The sequence below is a fragment of the Zingiber officinale genome, chromosome 1B (genome assembly GCF_018446385.1).
Source record: "Zingiber officinale cultivar Zhangliang chromosome 1B, Zo_v1.1, whole genome shotgun sequence".
Classification (NCBI taxonomy): Eukaryota; Viridiplantae; Streptophyta; class Magnoliopsida; order Zingiberales; family Zingiberaceae; genus Zingiber; species Zingiber officinale.
This window is the reverse complement of record NC_055986.1, coordinates 67372789-67393267: the sequence shown is the minus strand read 5'-3', so window position 1 is coordinate 67393267 and position 20479 is coordinate 67372789. Positions and strand designations below refer to the sequence as shown.

Below are 20479 nucleotides of genomic sequence, written 5' to 3'. Positions count from 1 at the left end.
CAAAGATCAACTATTGATTACAATCGAAAAACCTCAATAAATCAACAACTAAAGCCAAAAAAGGGGTTTGATCCTTATCACATTAGAAGAGAGATGAATCCGAATTGAAGGGAAGAAAGCATTACTATCTACACGTAGCGAAGAGATTCGGCAGTGCTGGAAGGCCAGACCACCATCTGGTGAACGGAACTATGAGATGCGTCGACGATCTAAGCCAGAAGGATGTGACAGAAGGTATGACATCCTCACACCGCAAGGATGAATCTCTTTCCCCTTCCTCCTCTCTCAAACGCCGACTTTTGGATCGTCGAGATAGGACGAAGGCAATTCGGATCCTCTGTCCCCAAATTTCTCTGTCCCCGTGTCTCCTGCCGATCGGAGAAAACACACAAACAAAGCATGTAAACCTAATCCTATAAGTCTACTTGACCTACTTAGCTTACTTCATATTTAAAATTTATTTCTCCAAGACTTTACCACCTAAGGGTCACTCCCTTAGGATCAAGCCTAAATCTGTAAGTCTACCTGACCTACTAAGCTTTTGAATCGATCCTACACCCTGTAAGTTCACTAGGCTTCTTAATAGCTTTATTCATTATTCATATTATTCGCTGTGTACTAACTTTGTAGACATTCTGGATCGGTCCTACACGCTATTCACCCCTACCTCTAGCATAGATCGGTCCTACAGTCAGGACTTCTCACTTTGCATAAGTCAATCTTGATCTGTTAAGACTTCTCACTTGTTTAGGTAAATCTTAATTTGTCAGAACTTTTACACAACCATTATGCATTCAATCATCCTTGACTGCTTGGACTTTTACCAACTTACTTCAAAGCATCTAGTCAACCTTGACTTACTAAACACTAAGTTGGTGAAGCTTGACCAAATTACTTAATCAACCTTAATCAGATTCAAATATATTATCAAACATCAAAACCCTAGAGGTCAATTACATCAATAATCTTTCACTTTGTAAGTGATAATATATTTAAGTTAAGCTAATCATTTAATCTAACTTCTCACGTCTTATGCCAAAATCAAAGAATGAAAGATTCTAACTTAAATATTCTTTTCCCCCTTAAATTTATACTTTCTTTTGCTTTCGAGTTTAGCAAAGACACATGCAAGTTAACAAATAAAATGAACATGAATTAAAAAAGAGACAAGAATGTTTTACTTAGTTTACAACCGGAGAGGTTACTAATCCATAGCAGTGGAAGCTCACTAAGAATCTCCTTCGATGTAAGCGAAGAAGTCTCTTACAGAAGTTGAAGTACAAAAAAGAAACTAAAGAATTAGAAATGAAAGCTCAGAGTTTGTTAACTTGTCCGCTGTGTTAACTCGTTCCAAGTTAAGTTAGGATTAAACAAAAAGCAGTAAAAGTAATAAATACGCAAAATTAAGTGCAATGCAATTAATAAATTAGAAAAAATTATTCCTCCTCCTAAACTTAATATTTTCTCTTCCCCTATGATCACATTAAAAATAGAGGTGAACATTGAAAATATATTTGAGAAAAAAGTTATAAGGGTTACAAAAAATATGGAAATTTTTTATTCAAAAATCTAATTTTTTATGATTTAAAAATTATTTTTTAAGAAAATAATTTTAAAATAATTTTAAATCTTTGAAAAATTATAAAACTTTTTTTCACTATTAAACACGATATTCCAGAATAATGATAAAATTTTTATGAATAACCATGATTAATATAAGTAATAATAAATTATTTTATACAAAAAGATGTAATTTTCTAAAAAAATGTGTAAAAATATATTTTGAACTTGAAAATTTTTTCAACTTTTTCTAGATATGTAACACAGAAAATATATCTGAAGAAAAATTAAAATTTTAAAGAATGACTTTTAAAAAAATTTTAATATTAAAAATTAATAATTTGGTTAAAAAATTATAGAAAATCCATTAATAGTCAGAAAATTTCAAATAAAAATTATTCTAATAAAGGGTTTATTATCTTATCATTAAAAAAAAATTGAATGAAAATTATAACAGAAAGTTTGAAAAATATATCTTTCTAAGTAATGTAATTCCAATCTAGTAAATCAGTTAAATTTTAAAAGGAATTTAAATTAGGCATGATTTTGGAATCCAATATAGGTTCATACCTACTGGATTAACAAGATATTTTTTAGGAATAAATTTTTTTGATACTTTTATAATTTGAGCCTTATGATATCTAAAATATCAATTAAGCCTACCATGATTTCTAAAATTTAAATTTTGGAAAGACCTTGAATTTAAGCATGCATCATTCTTTTTTAATAATTCTATTTGTTCTTTTAATTTCTCATTTTTAATTTTTAAGTTGTTGAAATCTTCTAATCGACAAGATTTTTCTAAATTTATTTTAAATTCTATATTTTTATTTTTTAATTTATCATTTTCTATTTCTAATTGATAAAAACTTTTATAAAGCATTTTAACAAATTTGTATAATTTGTCAGGAGGTAGAAATCATACCTCACTTACCTTGTCGATCTCATTATCTGACACTTCCCTTCATTGCTGCTTCCCTCTGAAGTAGCTCTCCCTTCGTCGATGCTCTCAATACTCATTTCGAATGAGCTTGCTTCATCATCTTCTTGGTGACTTACCATCAGTGCAAGTCCGACATAAGTTTCAATCTCCAACTCTAGTGACAATGTTTCGTCCCACGTCGCATTTAGGTTCTTTTGCTTCACCCGAATTAGTCTTTTGGCATTGTCTTTGTCCTTCAATTTTGGAAAATTATTCTTGATGTGCCCTTCTTCTTGGTAGTTATAGCACCGCACATTTTGTTAGCTTCGTGAAAGTTTCTTAGCTTGCAACTTATTAAATTGGTTAGACTTAAGGAATTTACCAAACTTTCTTACCATAAAAGCAGCTTCATCTTCGTTGAGTGATGTAAGAGTGTATACTAAAAGCCTAGCTTTTAGTATAAACATTTATCTAGAAATAAGAATCACATTGTTCAAATATCTATATTTATGATAAATGTAGTTGTTCAATTAATTTATATTTTAGAAAACATGGTGTGTGGTGTCACACACAGAAGATTATGTTATCAGTTCTTTATAAATTATAAACAATTGCTCATGACTAAGATGGAAAGGAACAAACCATTGGAATAATCGTAGTGTAATTAGGTATTAGTTTATCTTGACTAATAAATTACACTAGTACACTCTAAGTGTATTGAGTAGGACCATTTTAGGTAAGTTCTTTTTATACTGACTTGATAAAAGAACTAGACCTTAGTTATTATGGAAGTGTGTGCTCTTAATCCTAATATAATAACAAGCACATATATTTGATATTTATTTCTTTAATTTATCAATGGGTGAGATTTAGTTCGATAAATCAATAAGCCCGATAAGTTGGGAAATGATATCACTTATAGTGTGTGTTGTTGATTATAGAAGGAATCTGTGTCCTAGTAATCTAGGTTGAGAATGACCCCAAGAAAAGCTCATAAGGATTGTCATGTTAAACCCTGCAGGCGGACTTAGTCCGACATGACAATAAGGTTGAGTGGTACTACTCTTGGACTAAGATATTAATTGAGTTGTCAGTAACTCATTTAATTAGTGGACATTCATTATCTTAAACACAGGGAGACTAACACACTCATAATAAGAAGGAGCCCAAAATGTAATTTGGGATTGATGCGGTAGTTCAATAATAGTTCTTTAGTGGAATGAATTATTATTGATGAAATTAAGTTATGTGTTCGGGGCGAACACGGGATGCTTAATTTCATCGGGAGACCAAAACCAATTTCTCCCCTCGGTCCCTATTGTAGCCTCTTGTATATAGAGATTTATACCCACCACATACCCACATTCTTACCCAACCAATAGGGGTCGGCCAAGCCAAGCTTGAAGCTCAAGCTTAGGGCCGGCCAAGCCTAAAGGTTGAGCCTTAAGGTGGCCGGCCAATAGCTTGGAGCTCAAGCTTAGGTGGCCGGCCACATCATATTAAAAAGGTTTTTTTGTTAAAATTATTTCTTATGTGAATATCATGGTTTTAAAAGAGAGTTTAAAATTTAAATCTTTCCTTTTATAGCTTTCTACAAAAGATTAAGAAAAGATTTGAAATTTTTACTTATTTGTAGATTGAAAGGTAGATTTTAATTTTGAGAAAACTTTCCTTTTTAACCATGTTCATGATTTAAAAGAGAGTTTAAAAATTAAATATTCTCTTTTATAAGTTTCTACAAAAGATTAAGAAAAGATTTGATATCTTTCCTTATTTGTAGATTAAAAGAGATTTTAATTTTTAGAGATAACTTTCTTGTTATCCACATGTTTAAAAGAAAGATTTTAATTTATAAAATTTCCTTTTTACAAACCACCATGAAGGGAAAAATTATTGGAGAAATTTTTTATAAATTTCCGGAGACAAATTAGAAAGTTTTAATTTTTGTTTTAATTAAAACTCTCCTTGTTTTGGGGAAATAAGTGGCCGGCCATGTATATTGAGAAGAGAAAATTATTTTTAATTAAATAAATTTTCCTTTTCATGGCAAAAGAATTAAGGAAGTTTTTTATTTAAATTTCCTTATTTGCCATGACCAAGGATTATAAAAAAAGGGGTAGAGGTGCCTTCATGGTGAACGACTCTATTATTCTTCTCCTCTCTTTTCCTCCTTGGTGGCCGGCCCTAGCTTCTTCCTCTTCTCTTCTTCTTGTGGCCGGCGGTAACCCCTCTTGGTGCTCTTGATGGTGGCCGGTTCAAGCTAGGAGAAGAAGGAGAGAAAGGAGGTTTTTTTTCTTGCATCCCTTGGAGCTTGGTCGTGGTGGCCGGACCTCTACTTCTCTTGGAGAATTGTGGTGGCCGAAACCTAGAAGGAAGAAGAAGGTGCTTGGTGGTTCTCGTCTCGGAAGATCGTTGCCCATACTGTTAGGATCCTTCGTACGGCTAGAGAGGGGGTGTGAATAGCCGACCCCAATCTTTCGTGTTTCTTCCTACGATTAGGTTAGTTGCAGCGGAAAATACAAAGAAACGAAAGAGAAGAAAACCAAACCTTAACACGAGGATGTAACGAGGTTCGGAGATTAGGGCTCCTACTCCTCGGCGTGTCCGTAAGGTGGACGAGTCCGGTCAATCCGTCGGTGGATGAGTCCCCGGAGAACCGGCTAATACAATATACTCCTTGTGGGTGGAGAAACCTCGCCACAAACGTTTGCAACAGCAAACAAAGAGTACAAGAGCAGTAAGAAAAGCAATACAATATGAATACAATCGCACTCTACCAATTGCTTGCTTTCTTGTCGACTGGAGGTGAAGCAGCAACTTCACGCGACGCCTACAACAGCAGGAACCCAGCCGGAAGCTCACGCGAAGCTTTGGAGGAGCTCAACAAAGCTCAAGCACAGCAGCACTTAGAACAGCAAGAAGGAAGAAGGAGATTTTTTCGCACAGAAGATGCCTCGATCCTTTATACCTGCGAAGAAGAAAGCAAGAAACTAACCGTTGTGTCGCAACGGCTAGAACCCTGATCGGTCTGAACCGATCGGCCTAAGCGCATGAGGCTTTGTCACCGATCGGTCCCGGCCGATCGGTGTCGCGATCAAGCCACGATCGGTCGTGGACCGATCAGAACCTCTGATCGGTCCATAGCCGTCGGGCTCACGCCATCGATCTATTCACGATCGGTGCCCGTCGGGCCATAAATGGATCGGTCGGCGGGCACCGATCCACGGTTTTCTTCTCGCGAGTTCTGATCGGTCTCCGGCCGATCGATTGCACGTGAGCCATCGATCGATTCGATCGGTCACCGGACCGTCGAGTGGCAAACGCGATCATCCGGATCGGTCACCGACCGATCCAACTCCTCGGTTTAGAGTGCCCTCTCTAACCTAGTTCGGAGAACGAGCTACCGAGCCCTCTCGACTCCATATGCCAAGCTTCACTCACTTGGACTTCTCAACACGGATGTCCGATCACCCTTGATCCATCTGGATTTTCCTGCCCGGCTTCACTCACGGGACTTTCCACCGGCTTCACTCACCTGAGATTTCACACCTGCCTAACATCCCGCTAGGACTTTCTCATTCACCTAGCTTCACTCACTAGGATTTTCACCGCTTCACTCACCAGGATTTCCAATCTGCTCGGCTTCACTCACCGGGACTTTCCGTCTGGCTTCACTCACGGGACTTTCCCTGGCTTCACTCACCAGACTTCCCAACCGCCTAACATCCCAGTTAGGACTTTCCACCTTGGCTTCACTCACGGGACTTTCCAGCCTAACATCCCGTTAGGACTTTCCACCTCTGGCTTCACTCACCAGGACTTCTCGTCCAAGTCTTCATACTTGGACTTTTCCTGCCAAGTCTCCATACTTGGACTTTTCGCGTGCCAAGCTCCCTGCTTGGACTTTTCCAGTGCCAAGTCTCCATACTTGGACTTTTCCCGTGCCAAGCTCCCTGCTTGGACTTTTCCAGTGCCAAGTCTCCATACTTGGACTTTTCGCGTGCCAAGCTCCCTGCTTGGACTTTTCCAGTGCCAAGTCTCCATACTTGGACTTTTCCAGTGCCAAGCTCCCTGCTTGGACTTTTCCGTTGCCAAGTCTCCATACTTGGACTTTTTCCCGAATCAGGTCAACCAGGTCAACCTTGACCTACGGTTGCACCAATAATCTCCCAAACATCTATTCTTGTCCCATATCAAGAATAGAACTCTCTCACGAGTGTCAAACATCAACATGCAACACAACTAGGTCAACCTTGACCTAAGGTTGCACCGACAATCTTCCCAAGTCAAACATCAAAATACAACTCGAGTCAAGTCAACTCGAGTCGGGTCAACCAGGTCAACCTTGACCTAAGGTTGCACCAACAATCTCCCCCTTTTTGATGTTTGACAAAACCATAATCAAGTTAGGTTAACCCGATAACCTAACTTAGGTTTTCCAACCATCTTCCAATGTCCAATGTTCTTTCCTTGAACATTCTCTAGACATTCTCCCCTTAGGTTAACCCGATAACCTAACTTGGGTTCTCTAATAATTCTCCCCTTTTGACACACATCAAAAGTATTCCAATGTTCTTCCTCGACATTCTTTCCCTAGCTTAGGTTAAACCGATAACCTAACTTGGGTTCTCCAATAATTCTCCAATGAACACTCTCCCTTTTGACACACATCAAAAGAATAAGGAGGGTATCAAGGTCAAGAGTTTCTTCCTAATGAAAGTCCCATACCTTTCATTGAAACTCTTATTTTCCCCTTGATACTAAGCTCAACAATCCACTTAGTGATAATCCCATATCACTAATCCTCAAGGAGTAAAACTCCCCTAAAAGTCAACTCCCTTGACTAATAGTTAAAACTCCCCTAAAGGCCAACTCCCCTTGACCATTGCACCAACAATGTCTTGGAGAGTTTCAAACCTTTAGAAATCTAAAACCAACTTTCACCGAAATTTCAGACATGCAGTCGAATTTCAGCACATTGGCACGCTATCAGACCTCACCTGATCGGTCACCAGACCGATCCAGGACTCTCTGGATCGGTCCGATGACCGATCCAGCCTCTGATCAGAGTTCTGATTTTCCCCGTCAGATTTCTCTCCCGAAATTCAGAAACCCCTAATAAATTCCAGAAAATTCGAAAAATTGTGAAATTTTGAGGATACATTCCTCATATCATACACTACCATGGAAAAATAATTTTCTATGAAAATAGTTTCCATTTTCAAATCTTGATACAAAGTTCAAAAACTTTGAAATAGTTCAAGTTTTAACTCAACTTTGTATCACAATGTTCAATGATGAATGCTATCACTAGGAAAGCTTCATCAAGGTTTTTCAAATCAATTTTAAAATGCTTTTAAAACCATTTGAATTTAGGACCATAATCTTAGGGCTAAATGTACATGACTTGTACATAAGCTTTCCCTATGATCCTCCATTTCTTGAATTAGGGTCATCTAGGTACAAGAATTATGCACCTTGATCCTAACTCATGATCCTAATATCTCACACACATCTAAAGTGTATCAAACCACATTCAAGTCAATTTGATGTGAGATATGGGTTAAGGTCAACTTAGGCTAAGTTCTCATGCATTTTCTAAACATCAATTTGATCTCAATATCAAAATGTGTTTGTCCTTAAATCAATTTCATTGATTATAATGCAAGAGATGATGACATGGCATATAATGATATGAAAACATGTGCCAATGTCATGATGTCATGGCATAAAGTTTGAAACTAAACTAACACATGACATATAGATAACCTAAGTATTATCATGACATTTCAAATGATAATAAAATAAATATGATGTCATGGCATGGCATATGGCAACCAATCATGGCAAGTTAGCACAAATAAAATACCTAAATTCCCTATCTAAGTATCCTTAACCACTTGGCTAACTTCAAATTTAATCCTAGATTGCCCCAAAATGCCAAAATCCTAATTTTGACACTTCTTGAACTCTAGATTAATTCATGCCACTTAAAGATCAAATTTATCCTCAAAACTTGGCATGTTTCATTTTTCCTCGAGAGTTCTCTAGATTTTCCCAAATTGTGCCAATTGAGATTAAAAATGAGATTTCCAATCTTTAGGCACATTTAACTCTTCAAAGGAGTAAATGATAATTCATTTCATTTTCAAAGGTTCACAAAACCTTGAAAATGCTCCTTGAGTGTCAATTTCCTCAAAGTTGGGTTAACTACCCTTCTTATTGGAGTTGACACTCTCTAACCCATCTATGGGGTAGAGAAGATGCTCCTAGGAACCCAATACCTATTAGAGCTCATTGGGTTCACTAAATATTCACTAGGGATAGCTTCCCTAGCAACCCTCCTAATGACCCTCTTAGGCTTTAAAGCCTTGGTCATTTGGGTCTCATCAAAATCAACTCTAGGGGTGACTCCCCTTGTGACCTTGGTAGTAGTCTTCCTAGCCCTAGGTTTTGTTCCATAATCGAATGGAACATTATGATAGGTGGGCTTGACCACTTGGGACTTAGGTTTGTGACCCAAACCTTTCTTGTCCTTGGACTTGGGTTTTTGACTCTTAAACCCTAGAGATGACTTCTCCATGTTCTCAAGAGTCTTTTCCAAAGTATCAAGTCTTGACTTCAAGACTTGATTCTCCTTCTCTAATACCTCAATCTTTAATTTATCATTATTCCTTGAGGTATTTCTAGGCATATGTCTAGATGATTTGGGATTTCTACCTAGGTTCTCCTTAACCTTAGATGAGTTAATCCTAGGGTTGGTATTTCTAGTGTTATCCTTACCTAGGCTAACATGTTTAGCTCCTAAGCACATGTATTGGTTCCTAAAGTTAACATGCTTATCATTATTAACAATTGCAACAAAACTACTAGCATGAGTTTTATTAGAATTGCAATAATGAACCTTAGAGGTTACCTTAGGGTTTGCCTTAGCTCCCCCTATCGTTGTGCCCGGTCTCTTGCCCTTGTGAGGTTGCCTCCCCCTCGGACAATGGCTCCTATAGTGTCCCCTTTGCTTGCATTGGAAGCACACGATGTGCTCCTTGCCCTTGCGTTTCGGGACTCCGGCTTCCTTGACCTTTGGCGCCGGTGGAGTCTTTCTTACCCTCTTTGGACACTTACTCTTGTAGTGCCCAAATTCCCTACACTCAAAACACATTATATGCAATTTACTTGAACTTAAAGTGTTTGAGTTACCTAGGATTGAGGATGAATGGATGTTCTCTTCTTCATCCCTCCCGGAGGTAGAAGCTTCTTCTTCGTGCTCCGATCTTGAAGAAGAACTCACTTCCTCTTCTTCCTTGGATGTTGAGTAGCCCTCAACTCCCAACTCGCTCCCTCCATGATGTGAGCTACTTGGCTCACTAGGCTCCTCTTCATGGCTTGAAGTGGAACTCTCCTCATGGTACTTGGCCAAGTTATCCCACAACTCCTTGGCATTGTTGTATTCACCTATCTTACGCAAAATATTAGTAGGTAATGAAAATTCAATTGTTTTAGTTACCTCATTGTTGATCGTTGATTGATGGACTTGTTCCTTTGTCCACTTGTTCTTCTCTAGAGGCTCTCCTTCTTTATCCATTGGAGGAGTAAACCCTTCTTGTACACAAAACCAATTCCACATATTAGTCCTAAGAAAATACATCATCCTTATCTTCCAATATGCGAAGTTGTCGTTGTAGAAGGGTGGAATGGTGATGTCTTCTCCGAATTGATCCATCTCTAGCGCTTGTGCTCCCACGGGTGTGAATCCGATGAAGAGCGACCTCGCTCTGATACCACTTGTTAGGATCCTTCGTACGGCTAGAGAGGGGGTGTGAATAGCCGACCCCAATCTTTCGTGTTTCTTCCTACGATTAGGTTAGTTGCAGCGGAAAATACAAAGAAACGAAAGAGAAGAAAACCAAACCTTAACACGAGGATGTAACGAGGTTCGGAGATTAGGGCTCCTACTCCTCGGCGTGTCCGTAAGGTGGACGAGTCCGGTCAATCCGTCGGTGGATGAGTCCCCGGAGAACCGGCTAATACAATATACTCCTTGTGGGTGGAGAAACCTCGCCACAAACGTTTGCAACAGCAAACAAAGAGTACAAGAGCAGTAAGAAAAGCAATACAATATGAATACAATCGCACTCTACCAATTGCTTGCTTTCTTGTCGACTGGAGGTGAAGCAGCAACTTCACGCGACGCCTACAACAGCAGGAACCCAGCCGGAAGCTCACGCGAAGCTTTGGAGGAGCTCAACAAAGCTCAAGCACAGCAGCACTTAGAACAGCAAGAAGGAAGAAGGAGATTTTTTCGCACAGAAGATGCCTCGATCCTTTATACCTGCGAAGAAGAAACAGCGAAGAAACTAACCGTTGTGTCGCAACGGCTAGAACCCTGATCGGTCTACAGACCGATCAGCCTAGGCGCATGAGGCTTCTGTTTGTCACCTGATCGGTCCCCAGACCGATCAGGTGTCGCGATCGAAGCCCTGATCGGTCTGTGGACCGATCAGGGAACCTCCTGATCGGTCCATAGACCGATCAGGCTTCGGCTCCTCACGCCACTGATCTATTCCTGATCGGTCTGCAGACCGATCAGGCCATGGGTGGATCGGTCAGCAGACCGATCCACGGTTTTCTTCTCGCGAGGTTCCTGATCGGTCTCCAGACCGATCAGATTGCAATCGATGAGCCATCGATCGATTCGATCGGTCACCACCGATCGGCAAAACGATATCCGGATCGGTCACGGACCGATCCAACTCCTGATTTAGAGTGCCCTCTCTAACCTAGTTCGGAGAACGAGCTCGAGCCCTCTCCGACTCCATATGCCAAGCTTCACTCACTTGGACTTCTCAACACGGATGTCCGATCACCCTTGATCCATCTGGATTTTCCTTGCCCGCTTCACTCACGGGACTTTCCACCGGCTTCACTCACCAGGATTTCACACCGCCTAACATCCCGCTAGGACTTTCTCATTCACCTAGCTTCACTCACTAGGATTTTCACCGGGCTTCACTCAACAGATTTCCAATCTGCTGGCTTCACTCACGGGACTTTTACCGTGCTGGCTTCACTCACGGGACTTTCCCTTCACCAGGACTTCCATTCTCCTAACATCCCAGTTAGGACTTTCCGACTGCCTCCTAGGACTTTCCAATGCCTAACATCCAGTTAGGACTTTCCATCACTCCATCACTGTGACTTCTCCGTGCCAAGTCTTCATACTTGGACTTTTCCCGTGCCAAGTCTCCATACTTGGACTTTTCCCGTGCCAAGCTCCCTGCTTGGACTTTTCCAGTGCCAAGTCTCCATACTTGGACTTTTCCCGTGCCAAGCTCCCTGCTTGGACTTTTCCAGTGCCAAGTCTCCATACTTGGACTTTTCGCGTGCCAAGCTCCCTGCTTGGACTTTTCCAGTGCCAAGTCTCCATACTTGGACTTTTCCAGTGCCAAGCTCCCTGCTTGGACTTTTCCGTTGCCAAGTCTCCATACTTGGACTTTTTCCCGAATCAGGTCAACCAGGTCAACCTTGACCTACGGTTGCACCAATAATCTCCCAAACATCTATTCTTGTCCCATATCAAGAATAGAACTCTCTCACGAGTGTCAAACATCAACATGCAACACAACTAGGTCAACCTTGACCTAAGGTTGCACCGACAATCTTCCCAAGTCAAACATCAAAATACAACTCGAGTCAAGTCAACTCGAGTCGGGTCAACCAGGTCAACCTTGACCTAAGGTTGCACCAACACATACAACGTCCGAGGTTAGAAGAGGAATACGGTAGAAGATCAAGATGTTATTTTTACTTACAAAGAAAGGTATAACTAGTAATTATTTTCCGCATCATACTAGTTTTCTTTGTATTGTTATTTTTGGAAATACCAAACACAAGAGGCATATGATTCTAGAGTTTTCGAAATAGTTTTTTGAGTTTGTGTTTTCTTCTTTTTCGAATTTGTGATTCGATTGTTCTTTTTTGTTAACCTAGAGTTATTTAAGGAAATAAATATTAGCTTTCCTTAAAAGACTTTGCCTAGGCGGTGGTGGTTGCTCCCATATCCAAGAAGGCCATGTGCCTCGCCATGTAGTCCTGGAAGCCAATTTTGGAAATTAATATTTATGGAATTAATAACTTAGGTAGATTTGAATCAATAGTGTTAAGTTCCGTTTGCGATTCAAATCTAAACCATTAAGAACAGATAAGTTAAATTTCGAATCAATGATGTTAAGTTCCGTCTGCGATTCCTAATTTAACTTCTAAAGAACATAATAGGTTATTTAATGAAAGGTTCGACACTTGTACAAAAAAATTTTGTACAGTGGAACCGGTACGATATTCTTAGGATTAACTTTTATAAAGCATTTTAACAAATTTGTATAATTTGTCAGGAGGTAGAAATCATACCTCACTTACCTTGTCGATCTCGTTATCTGACACTCCCCTTCATTGCTGCTTCCCTCTGAAGTAGCTCCCCCTTCGTCGATGCTCTCAATACTCATTTCAAATGAGCTTGCTTCATCATCTTCTTGGTGACTTTCCATCAGTGCAAGTCCGACATAAGTTTCAATCTCCAACTCTAGTGACAATGTTTCGTCCCACATCGCCTTTAGGTTCTTTTACTTCACCCGAATTAGTCTTTTGGCATTGTCTTTGTCCTTCAATTTTGGGAAATTATTCTTGATGTGCCCTTCTTCTTGGTAGTTATAGCACTGCACATTTTGTTTGCTTCGTGAAAGTTTCTTAGCTTGCAACTTATTAAATTGGTTAGACTTAAGGAATTTACCAAACTTTCTTACCATAAAAGCAGCTTTATCTTCGTCGAGTGATATGTCTGAATCTGATTTGCCTTTCTGTTAGCTTTCAGTGCTAGGTTTTGAGCCATCTTTTCTTCTTTGTTTCTTAAGCCTGCACATCTCGATTCACTAAGTTCAAAAGTATAAAATAAATTTTCTAAGGTACTCACCTTGAGGTCCCTAGAGATGTAAAATAAGTCAACTATAGATGTCTACTCAGGTGTTTTTGGAAATACATTTAAAGTGTACCTTAATGAATCTCGGTTTGTTACAATTTCTCCAAGAATCATGAGTCCAATGATCAACTCTTTGATCCTTGAGTGTAGATGTGTGATTGTTTCACCTTCTTCCATTGAGGTTACTGAATTGGTTCCGGAGTAGATCCCATCTTGTGAGTTTAATCTTTGACGTCCTTTCATGTAGTTCCAAGAACTTCTCTCAGAGCTCTTTGGCTAACTCATAGGCTCTGATCCGATTGACTTCTTGTGGTGGTAAAATGCTCAACAAATGGAATTTTGCTTTGCTGTTTGCCATGAAGTTGGCTTGCTCCTTCTTTGCCCACAAGTATTCTTCTTTATCGGCTCCTTACCGATATTTAGGTGTTACAAACCCGTATTTCATTATTAATAATAAATCAAAATTTATTTTGAAAAATATCTCCATTTTGTTTTTCCAAGTCGTGAACTCCCCCTCGAACTTAGGCAGATAGATGCTTGGTCCGGCCATTTCTTGTGTGCTTCAGTAGACTGTTAATCTTTCTAAAGCATCCTTGCTTTGATACCAATTATCGGTCTTGATGAGACTAGCTAGGGGGAAGGGTGAATAACCCTGCAATCAAATTTAAACTTTTTTTTGCATTCAAGTTTAGCAAAGACAAACACAAGTTAACAAATAAAATTAACATGAATTAAAGAAGAGGCAAGAATGTTTTACTTGATTTGTAATCGGAGAGGTTGCTAATTCAAAACAGTGGAAGCTCACTAAAAATCTCCTTCAATGTCAGCGAATAAGTCTCTTACAGAAGTTGAAGTACAAAAAAGAAACTACAGAATTAGAAATGAAAGCTCAGAGTTTGTTAACTCGTGTTGTATAGTGAATGAAGAAGACCAAAGCTCTATTTATAGTCCATTGGTCAAAACTAGTCGTTTGCTGATGTGGCATCTCCAGGCACTTGGATCCTCTCCGAGTGCCCCCAACGGTGCAAACTTTATCTCCACATAACGACTTTGCAATAGCATGAAGATTGAATTTTTTTCATGTCCAAGCACTTGGACCATATCTAGGTGCTTGGACCATTACAGATGTGAACTTGAAAGTGATCAATAGCAATAGCTCTACGAAGAGGTGCCCGTTCGGAGCCCTAATGGTCCGGATTCCCGGACTAGGTGGTTCGAGCGCTTGGACAAGTCAACCTTGTGCTGACTCATCTGGTGCCTTCTCCAGTCGCTGGCTTCATCTCTGGTCACTCGAATGATCCTTTGACCTTCTAGAGTTGAGCTCATTCGAAATCAACTATGACTTTTTCCTCGAGCAGTCTTTCGCTTTGACTTCTCGTCCCTCAGAAGCGTCGAGTGCGTCCTTCTCGCTCCACCGGTGTACTCTTCTGCAACTTCTCGTCTCTCGGATGCACCAAGCCCGTCGACTCGATTCCCATGTCATCCTTCTTGTTCGCTGCATTTTTCGCTCGACTTCTTGTGTTCCTAAGCTTCTGTATACTTAGACACAAGGATTAAACACACAGAACCTAATTTGACTTGGTTGATCACATCAAAACTAACACAGAGTACTTACACTATCTACCTTTTAAATTAAAATCTTAAGGGCATCCTTAGTTATTGAACCAAAAATCTTTAGTTTTAAAATTTAAATCCCCTTTTCTACCTTCTTAAAAGACATTATCCCTAGTCCCCTCAGGGCGGTGCAATGATTAAAACATGGGGGTTTTTGAGGTCTTGAGGTCGAAACTCGACATGTCAGAGCATGCCTTCCCCCATGCCTTAGCCACTTGCACTAATGGCTAGTAATCATCCATGATTTACCTCCTTCGTGTTGGTCTAGAAACGAGTTGACAGAAGGGACGAGTAAATCATTTATTGCTACTTAAAAGACATTATCCATGAATCCTAAACCCTATTTATCCTTTCCTCTTCTAGTTGCAATACATGATCCTATAATAACACGGAAATAAGGGATATTGTCAAGATGAAAAATATAATAAAATGACTTTTTAATATTTTTCTAAAATGGGTGCTGTTTGACAACAATGAGAATAAGGGTTGCCTTCTAAATTTTGCACAAATAAATAAACTTAAGAGCTAAGTATACTCAAAATACAATTAGGTGGGTTTTGATCTTTCACGGAAGTTATATGTAAGCAACCAAACGTTACATGCATGAGGATCCGAAATGTTTTTCCCAAATATAAAAAGAAACTTTTTAATACTCTTTACTTTTTATTTTATTTTATTTTCAATATTTCAATCTTAAAAAGTTTAACTATGCAAGATGTATTAAGTTCTCTATATTATTCGCACTTGAACCGCGTTGTTGCCTACTAGCTGAATTCTACCAAAATGCTTGGGACGCCTGACAAAATGACAAAATGTTTGAATTCGATCATTGATCAAAATACATAGTACACATGCCGACCAGGAATACAAGTCATGTACGATGACAAACTTAACAACTGCCGATGCAAGTTACAGAGAGAATAATTGAAAGTCACAGGATGAATTGTGTATACAGTTATCATACACTGACCCTTTCCAAACGCTGCATTGGCAGGTGACCAATATGCTTTGGCTATGTATAGGCAATGGCCAACTACCACCATGGTCCTCTGACCCATTAAGAAGAGCACATTGAAAACCTACTTTTAGCAGTTCTTCTCTGGCACCACCATCTTCTATGAGTTTCCTCACCTTCTGATTTTTTAAGCTTGAGCAGTGCTTTCTTAGTCTCATGCAAATGCTTCTTGTATTCCTTCTTCCAAGATGCATACACGGCCTTCAACTTTCGAAGTTCTTCGAGTGATTTCTTAGCATACTCTGTCTGCCCAGACTTCACATCACCAAGCCCTCTTGCTTCAACCTCAAACATCTGTTTCTGCTTCTCAAGCTCCTTTGCTAGCTGATAAACAGGACAAGTAATACCTTTGCAATCCACATTCCTTCCCACTACATTTTTATTTGGTGTCGCATCAGGTTTTGGTCCTGCGCCAGCAAGTTGCTTGGCAGTGTCGCTGGCTAGAAGGCTCTTCTGAACTACATCGAGGCTCATCTGTATCACCAAGCATTTGTATACATCAAAATTGTATATCATATTGCATATGCACAAATTGCATGAAGCTTTAGAAGGAATTCATGGGGGGGCCAATGAAAATTTAGAATTCTAGAGCACTTTAATAGAGGAAAGAATTCCAAATGAGATGATTTTAAATATAAATTTATTAGTAAAAAATCGGTCTAAACAAGAATTTTTTACATAAGATTTGAATCCCAAAGGGTGAATTAGGAATTTATTTGATAGAAAACCATAACGGTTTTCCGTTAGGGATGGAAAATTCATTCATTCTTGCAAATTCGTCCTCAACTGTTCAAATAATTCAATTCTCATTTCAACTTTGAGGTAGAAAGAATCTCATTATTGTAGAAACTAATTTGAAGTATAAGACACCTCCATTGTTTTTGATGATTGGAATAATTTAATTAGATTACTCGAGAACACAATTTTTGTTGTCTCAAAATAATGAAAAGAAAGTTAGCATTCTCCGTAAACTATTTGATTGCCATATCAAAAAGTCATAGGATGAGGTAAAAATATTTTGCAATTTAATCAAGTCTCACCGTGAGAGTCTGTATCTGTTTCTGATACAGATCCTCCATCGAGTGGATTTTTTCCTCACACAATGACCAGTTCTTTTGATACTCCTGAACTTGTGCAAGCAATGCAATGTTCTCCTCCTCTTTTTGTCTCAATTCTTCCTTTATAGATGTAACCAACTTCTCAAGCTCTTCTAATCTTGAAGCGTCATCCACCAAAGCCTGTCATATTGATTGTAGATGAGAAACTTTAAGTCAGATACTCTATAGGCTATATCTTGCATAAATTTATTTAAAATAAGCAAACAAGATCCATGTCTTGCAAAATATATCAACATTTAACTATATGAGCTCCAAAAATATTTCATTCTTGTTATGCGGACCAATATGTTCATAAGTAATTATCAATGAGGCAGAACTGTATTGCTTCTTGCTTCAAAGTCCAATCCTTTTGGTACACGCCAAAGAATAAGAGAGAAATCAACGTATAAAACATTTGCACTAAGTTAATCCTCTAGAAATTCACTAGCATTTTACTGATATGAATGCAAAGTAAATTTTTCATCCTTTAATTTTAAAGTCTAGTTCTTATCAATATCTCAGTTCAGTAAATTCATGCATTGTGAAAAATGCATGGACATTGGGTTAAACAAAATGGTCGAAACATATCCCACATTCATGGTAAACCCCTTTACATTAGAACAAAAATCTAAAACTCATGAAGTACGTTTGATAATAAAATTTTATGCAGTTTGCACAATGCTAAAAGGCCAAGGAAAAAAAAAGTCAACTTTTGAATAAATCAAAGCTTATTCATGTGGAATAAGATGTCTTGTCATTTTTAAGGATTAAAGCCATCAGAATTACGTACCTCTTCAACGAAATGAGCTTCCTCATAGGAATCTGATTCTTGAGAATCCTGTTCGTCCGGCCTATTTGATAAAATGATGCCATTTCTTGGTTCCGACAAATCCGGCCTTGCCTTCACCACCGTTACATCAGCAGGTTCCTCGGATGAAAATTCAGCAAGGTCGCTTTCAATCTTAAATTTTTTATTCTTTGTTGAGGGCGGCCTCCGTTTCAAGGTGGGTCGGGAGGGCAATGACGGTGGGACATCCTTAGGCTTTTCATCCCTCAATTTGAGGGCAGCCAACATTTCTTCAAGCATGCTGCGGGCAGAGGTGGGAACCGTCGGCAAAGCAGACGACATCTTGACGTCGGAATAGAATCCCTAAAACGGAACCAAAATTTTGATTGACTCAATAAGAACGCCAATCCATTGGAATCAAATAGCAGATACCAATACCAACAGATCAGAAAAACAACTGATGTTATTTATAAAGCTACCAATTCGATTCCTAGAAGCCTCATAATAAACGGGGGAAACATATATATATATTCAGCGAGTGACAGCCTTTGTGGCATAGCAATACTAATGCAATCCTTTCTTCCAAGATATATTGATATAACTTTGAAAGTTTGAAGCGCTACTTCGTACAAAAGCAAGAAAAATTCGCACAAAGATTGAAATTTTGCATCAGTTTCACAGAATCACACCAGAAGAACAAAACGATTGCTGACTATGAGGGCTCTTGATCCTTGAGTTGCGTATTCCAGATATGGAGAAAGAAACACTAACGAAGAGATGCATCAACTAATTTAGCAATCTGTGCGAGAGATGAATCGACAACGAACACGTGAACTTCGGAAAGAGACATAATAAAGCGATTACGAGACATGCATGGAAAGATAGAAAAGGACGGAGATCGTAGAATAGAACGATCCCGTTCCTCTTACAGGTTTGAAGAAAAGGATTGATTATGAATGGCGATAGAAGGGAATAATTAATAGAAAATAGTTTTTACACAATGAACCTTAGACATTCATGTATTTGAACGATAGTTCCACGGACGGTGAAAAAATGAAAAATCCAAAATTTTTGAATCTTCACGTAGTTAATAATGAGAAGAAAAAATTAAAGAGATGTGCCTTTTTTATTTGTAATTAAAATGGCCCTCCATCGTTTCCGTGACTAAATTTAGCAGGTTAAACTCACTAAGTTGAAGCACCTTTATACGCTCAAAAAATTAGACACAAAGTCTAAACCTAACCCAATCATTGCCACGTTCTTGAATACTATTTCCACTGGTTTTATAGTGTCTCCACTACATATTACATTTTATCAATTTTTTTATAAGTAAAGTATGTATTATATATGAAAAATATATAATATTAGTGTTTTTCAGTTTAATCATATCTGATAGATATCAAGTCAGATATAAGTCTGAGTAAAAAATTCAAAGACCTAAATACATGCAATCGTATACTCAAAATCTCGTCCATGTCCAAGTGTCCCTCGCCGAATTGCAATGATTCTTAGCCTTCCACACATGATGTATCATGAAGGATATGGCTAGGTACCCAATCTTCCTCAAAATCCAACTTCCACAAGAATGCTGTTTGAATTATCTACTAGTACGTGGACATATTTTGGTGCATATATAATCATCCTCTATATTTATGCCTATATTTTTTTTCTTATTAAATGCAGTACTTTTTTAAATAACCGTTATTCATTAATGATCTTTTTGTCAAGATAATACTTTTTTAAAAGTATTATCTATGAGAGTCTATTTTTAATATTTATGATAATGATTTTTTAAAAGTACCGTCTTTTTTAGGGTACAATATTATTTAAAAACTATTGTTATATATATATATATATATATATATATATATATATATATATATATATATATATATATATATATATATATATATATATATATATATATATATATAGATATATAGATATATAGATATATTTAAAATATATTAATTATTTCTTCTACATATATTCTACATATAGCTTCTTTCTAAACCTTTATTTATTTATTTTCACACTTAATAAATTAAAATACATAGTCATTCCACGAAAAAGAAACCTAATCCTAACCCTCAATCCTATCAAGCTCATCCTCGCCCAAAATCTGCCTACTTCCATCACCCATTCCTCCTCACCAGCCTCACCCACACCTACCTGTCCGCCTCGCTCCTCCCAGCCGCGCAAAGCATCCTCACTTCCTTCCCCAACACTCCTCCACTCTTCCTGTGGAACGAGGCCATCAAGTTCTATGCTCATAGCGGTCGCTTCTGCTTTGCCATTAACGTGTACACCGGATGTTCTCCCTCGGCATTTGCCCCAACGAGTTCACCTTCACCTTCGTCCTCCCGAATTGCGCTGGCGTGAGGGACGTCGACGAGGGCCGGAGGATCCACGAGGACATGCTCATCTTCAGTTGCAGCTCCCATATCTTCGTTTCCACAACACTCGTTGATATGTACGGGAAGTGTGGAGACGTCGACTTGGCCCAGTGGGTGTT

General features: G+C 38.6%; 1 protein-coding gene across 1 annotated transcript; it reads right to left on the bottom strand.

The window, feature by feature from the left end:
• Positions 1 to 15924: 15924 nt before the first annotated feature.
• Positions 15925 to 18885, bottom strand: LOC121970386 (myosin-1-like). Its single transcript, XM_042521124.1, has 4 exons — positions 18654 to 18885; positions 17968 to 18327; positions 17121 to 17318; positions 15925 to 16554 (listed from the first exon to the last, which is right to left on the bottom strand). Exons 2-4 carry the CDS (start codon positions 18304 to 18306, stop codon positions 16123 to 16125), a joined length of 969 nt encoding a protein of 322 aa, XP_042377058.1. The 5' UTR covers positions 18307 to 18327; positions 18654 to 18885; the 3' UTR covers positions 15925 to 16122.
• Positions 18886 to 20479: the final 1594 nt, after the last annotated feature.

Bases quoted from the DNA above. Each gene is read 5' to 3' on its own strand.
- LOC121970386 (XM_042521124.1), bottom strand. From the start codon at position 18,306: ATGTCGTCTGCTTTGCCGACGGTTCCCACCTCTGCCCGCAGCATGCTT. The intron at 17,319-17,967 runs GTACGTAATTCT...TCAATATGACAG, and splicing joins AAGCTCATTTCGTTGAAGAG to GCTTTGGTGGATGACGCTTC. The intron at 16,555-17,120 runs GTGAGACTTGAT...TTGGTGATACAG, and splicing joins AACAGATACAGACTCTCACG to ATGAGCCTCGATGTAGTTCA.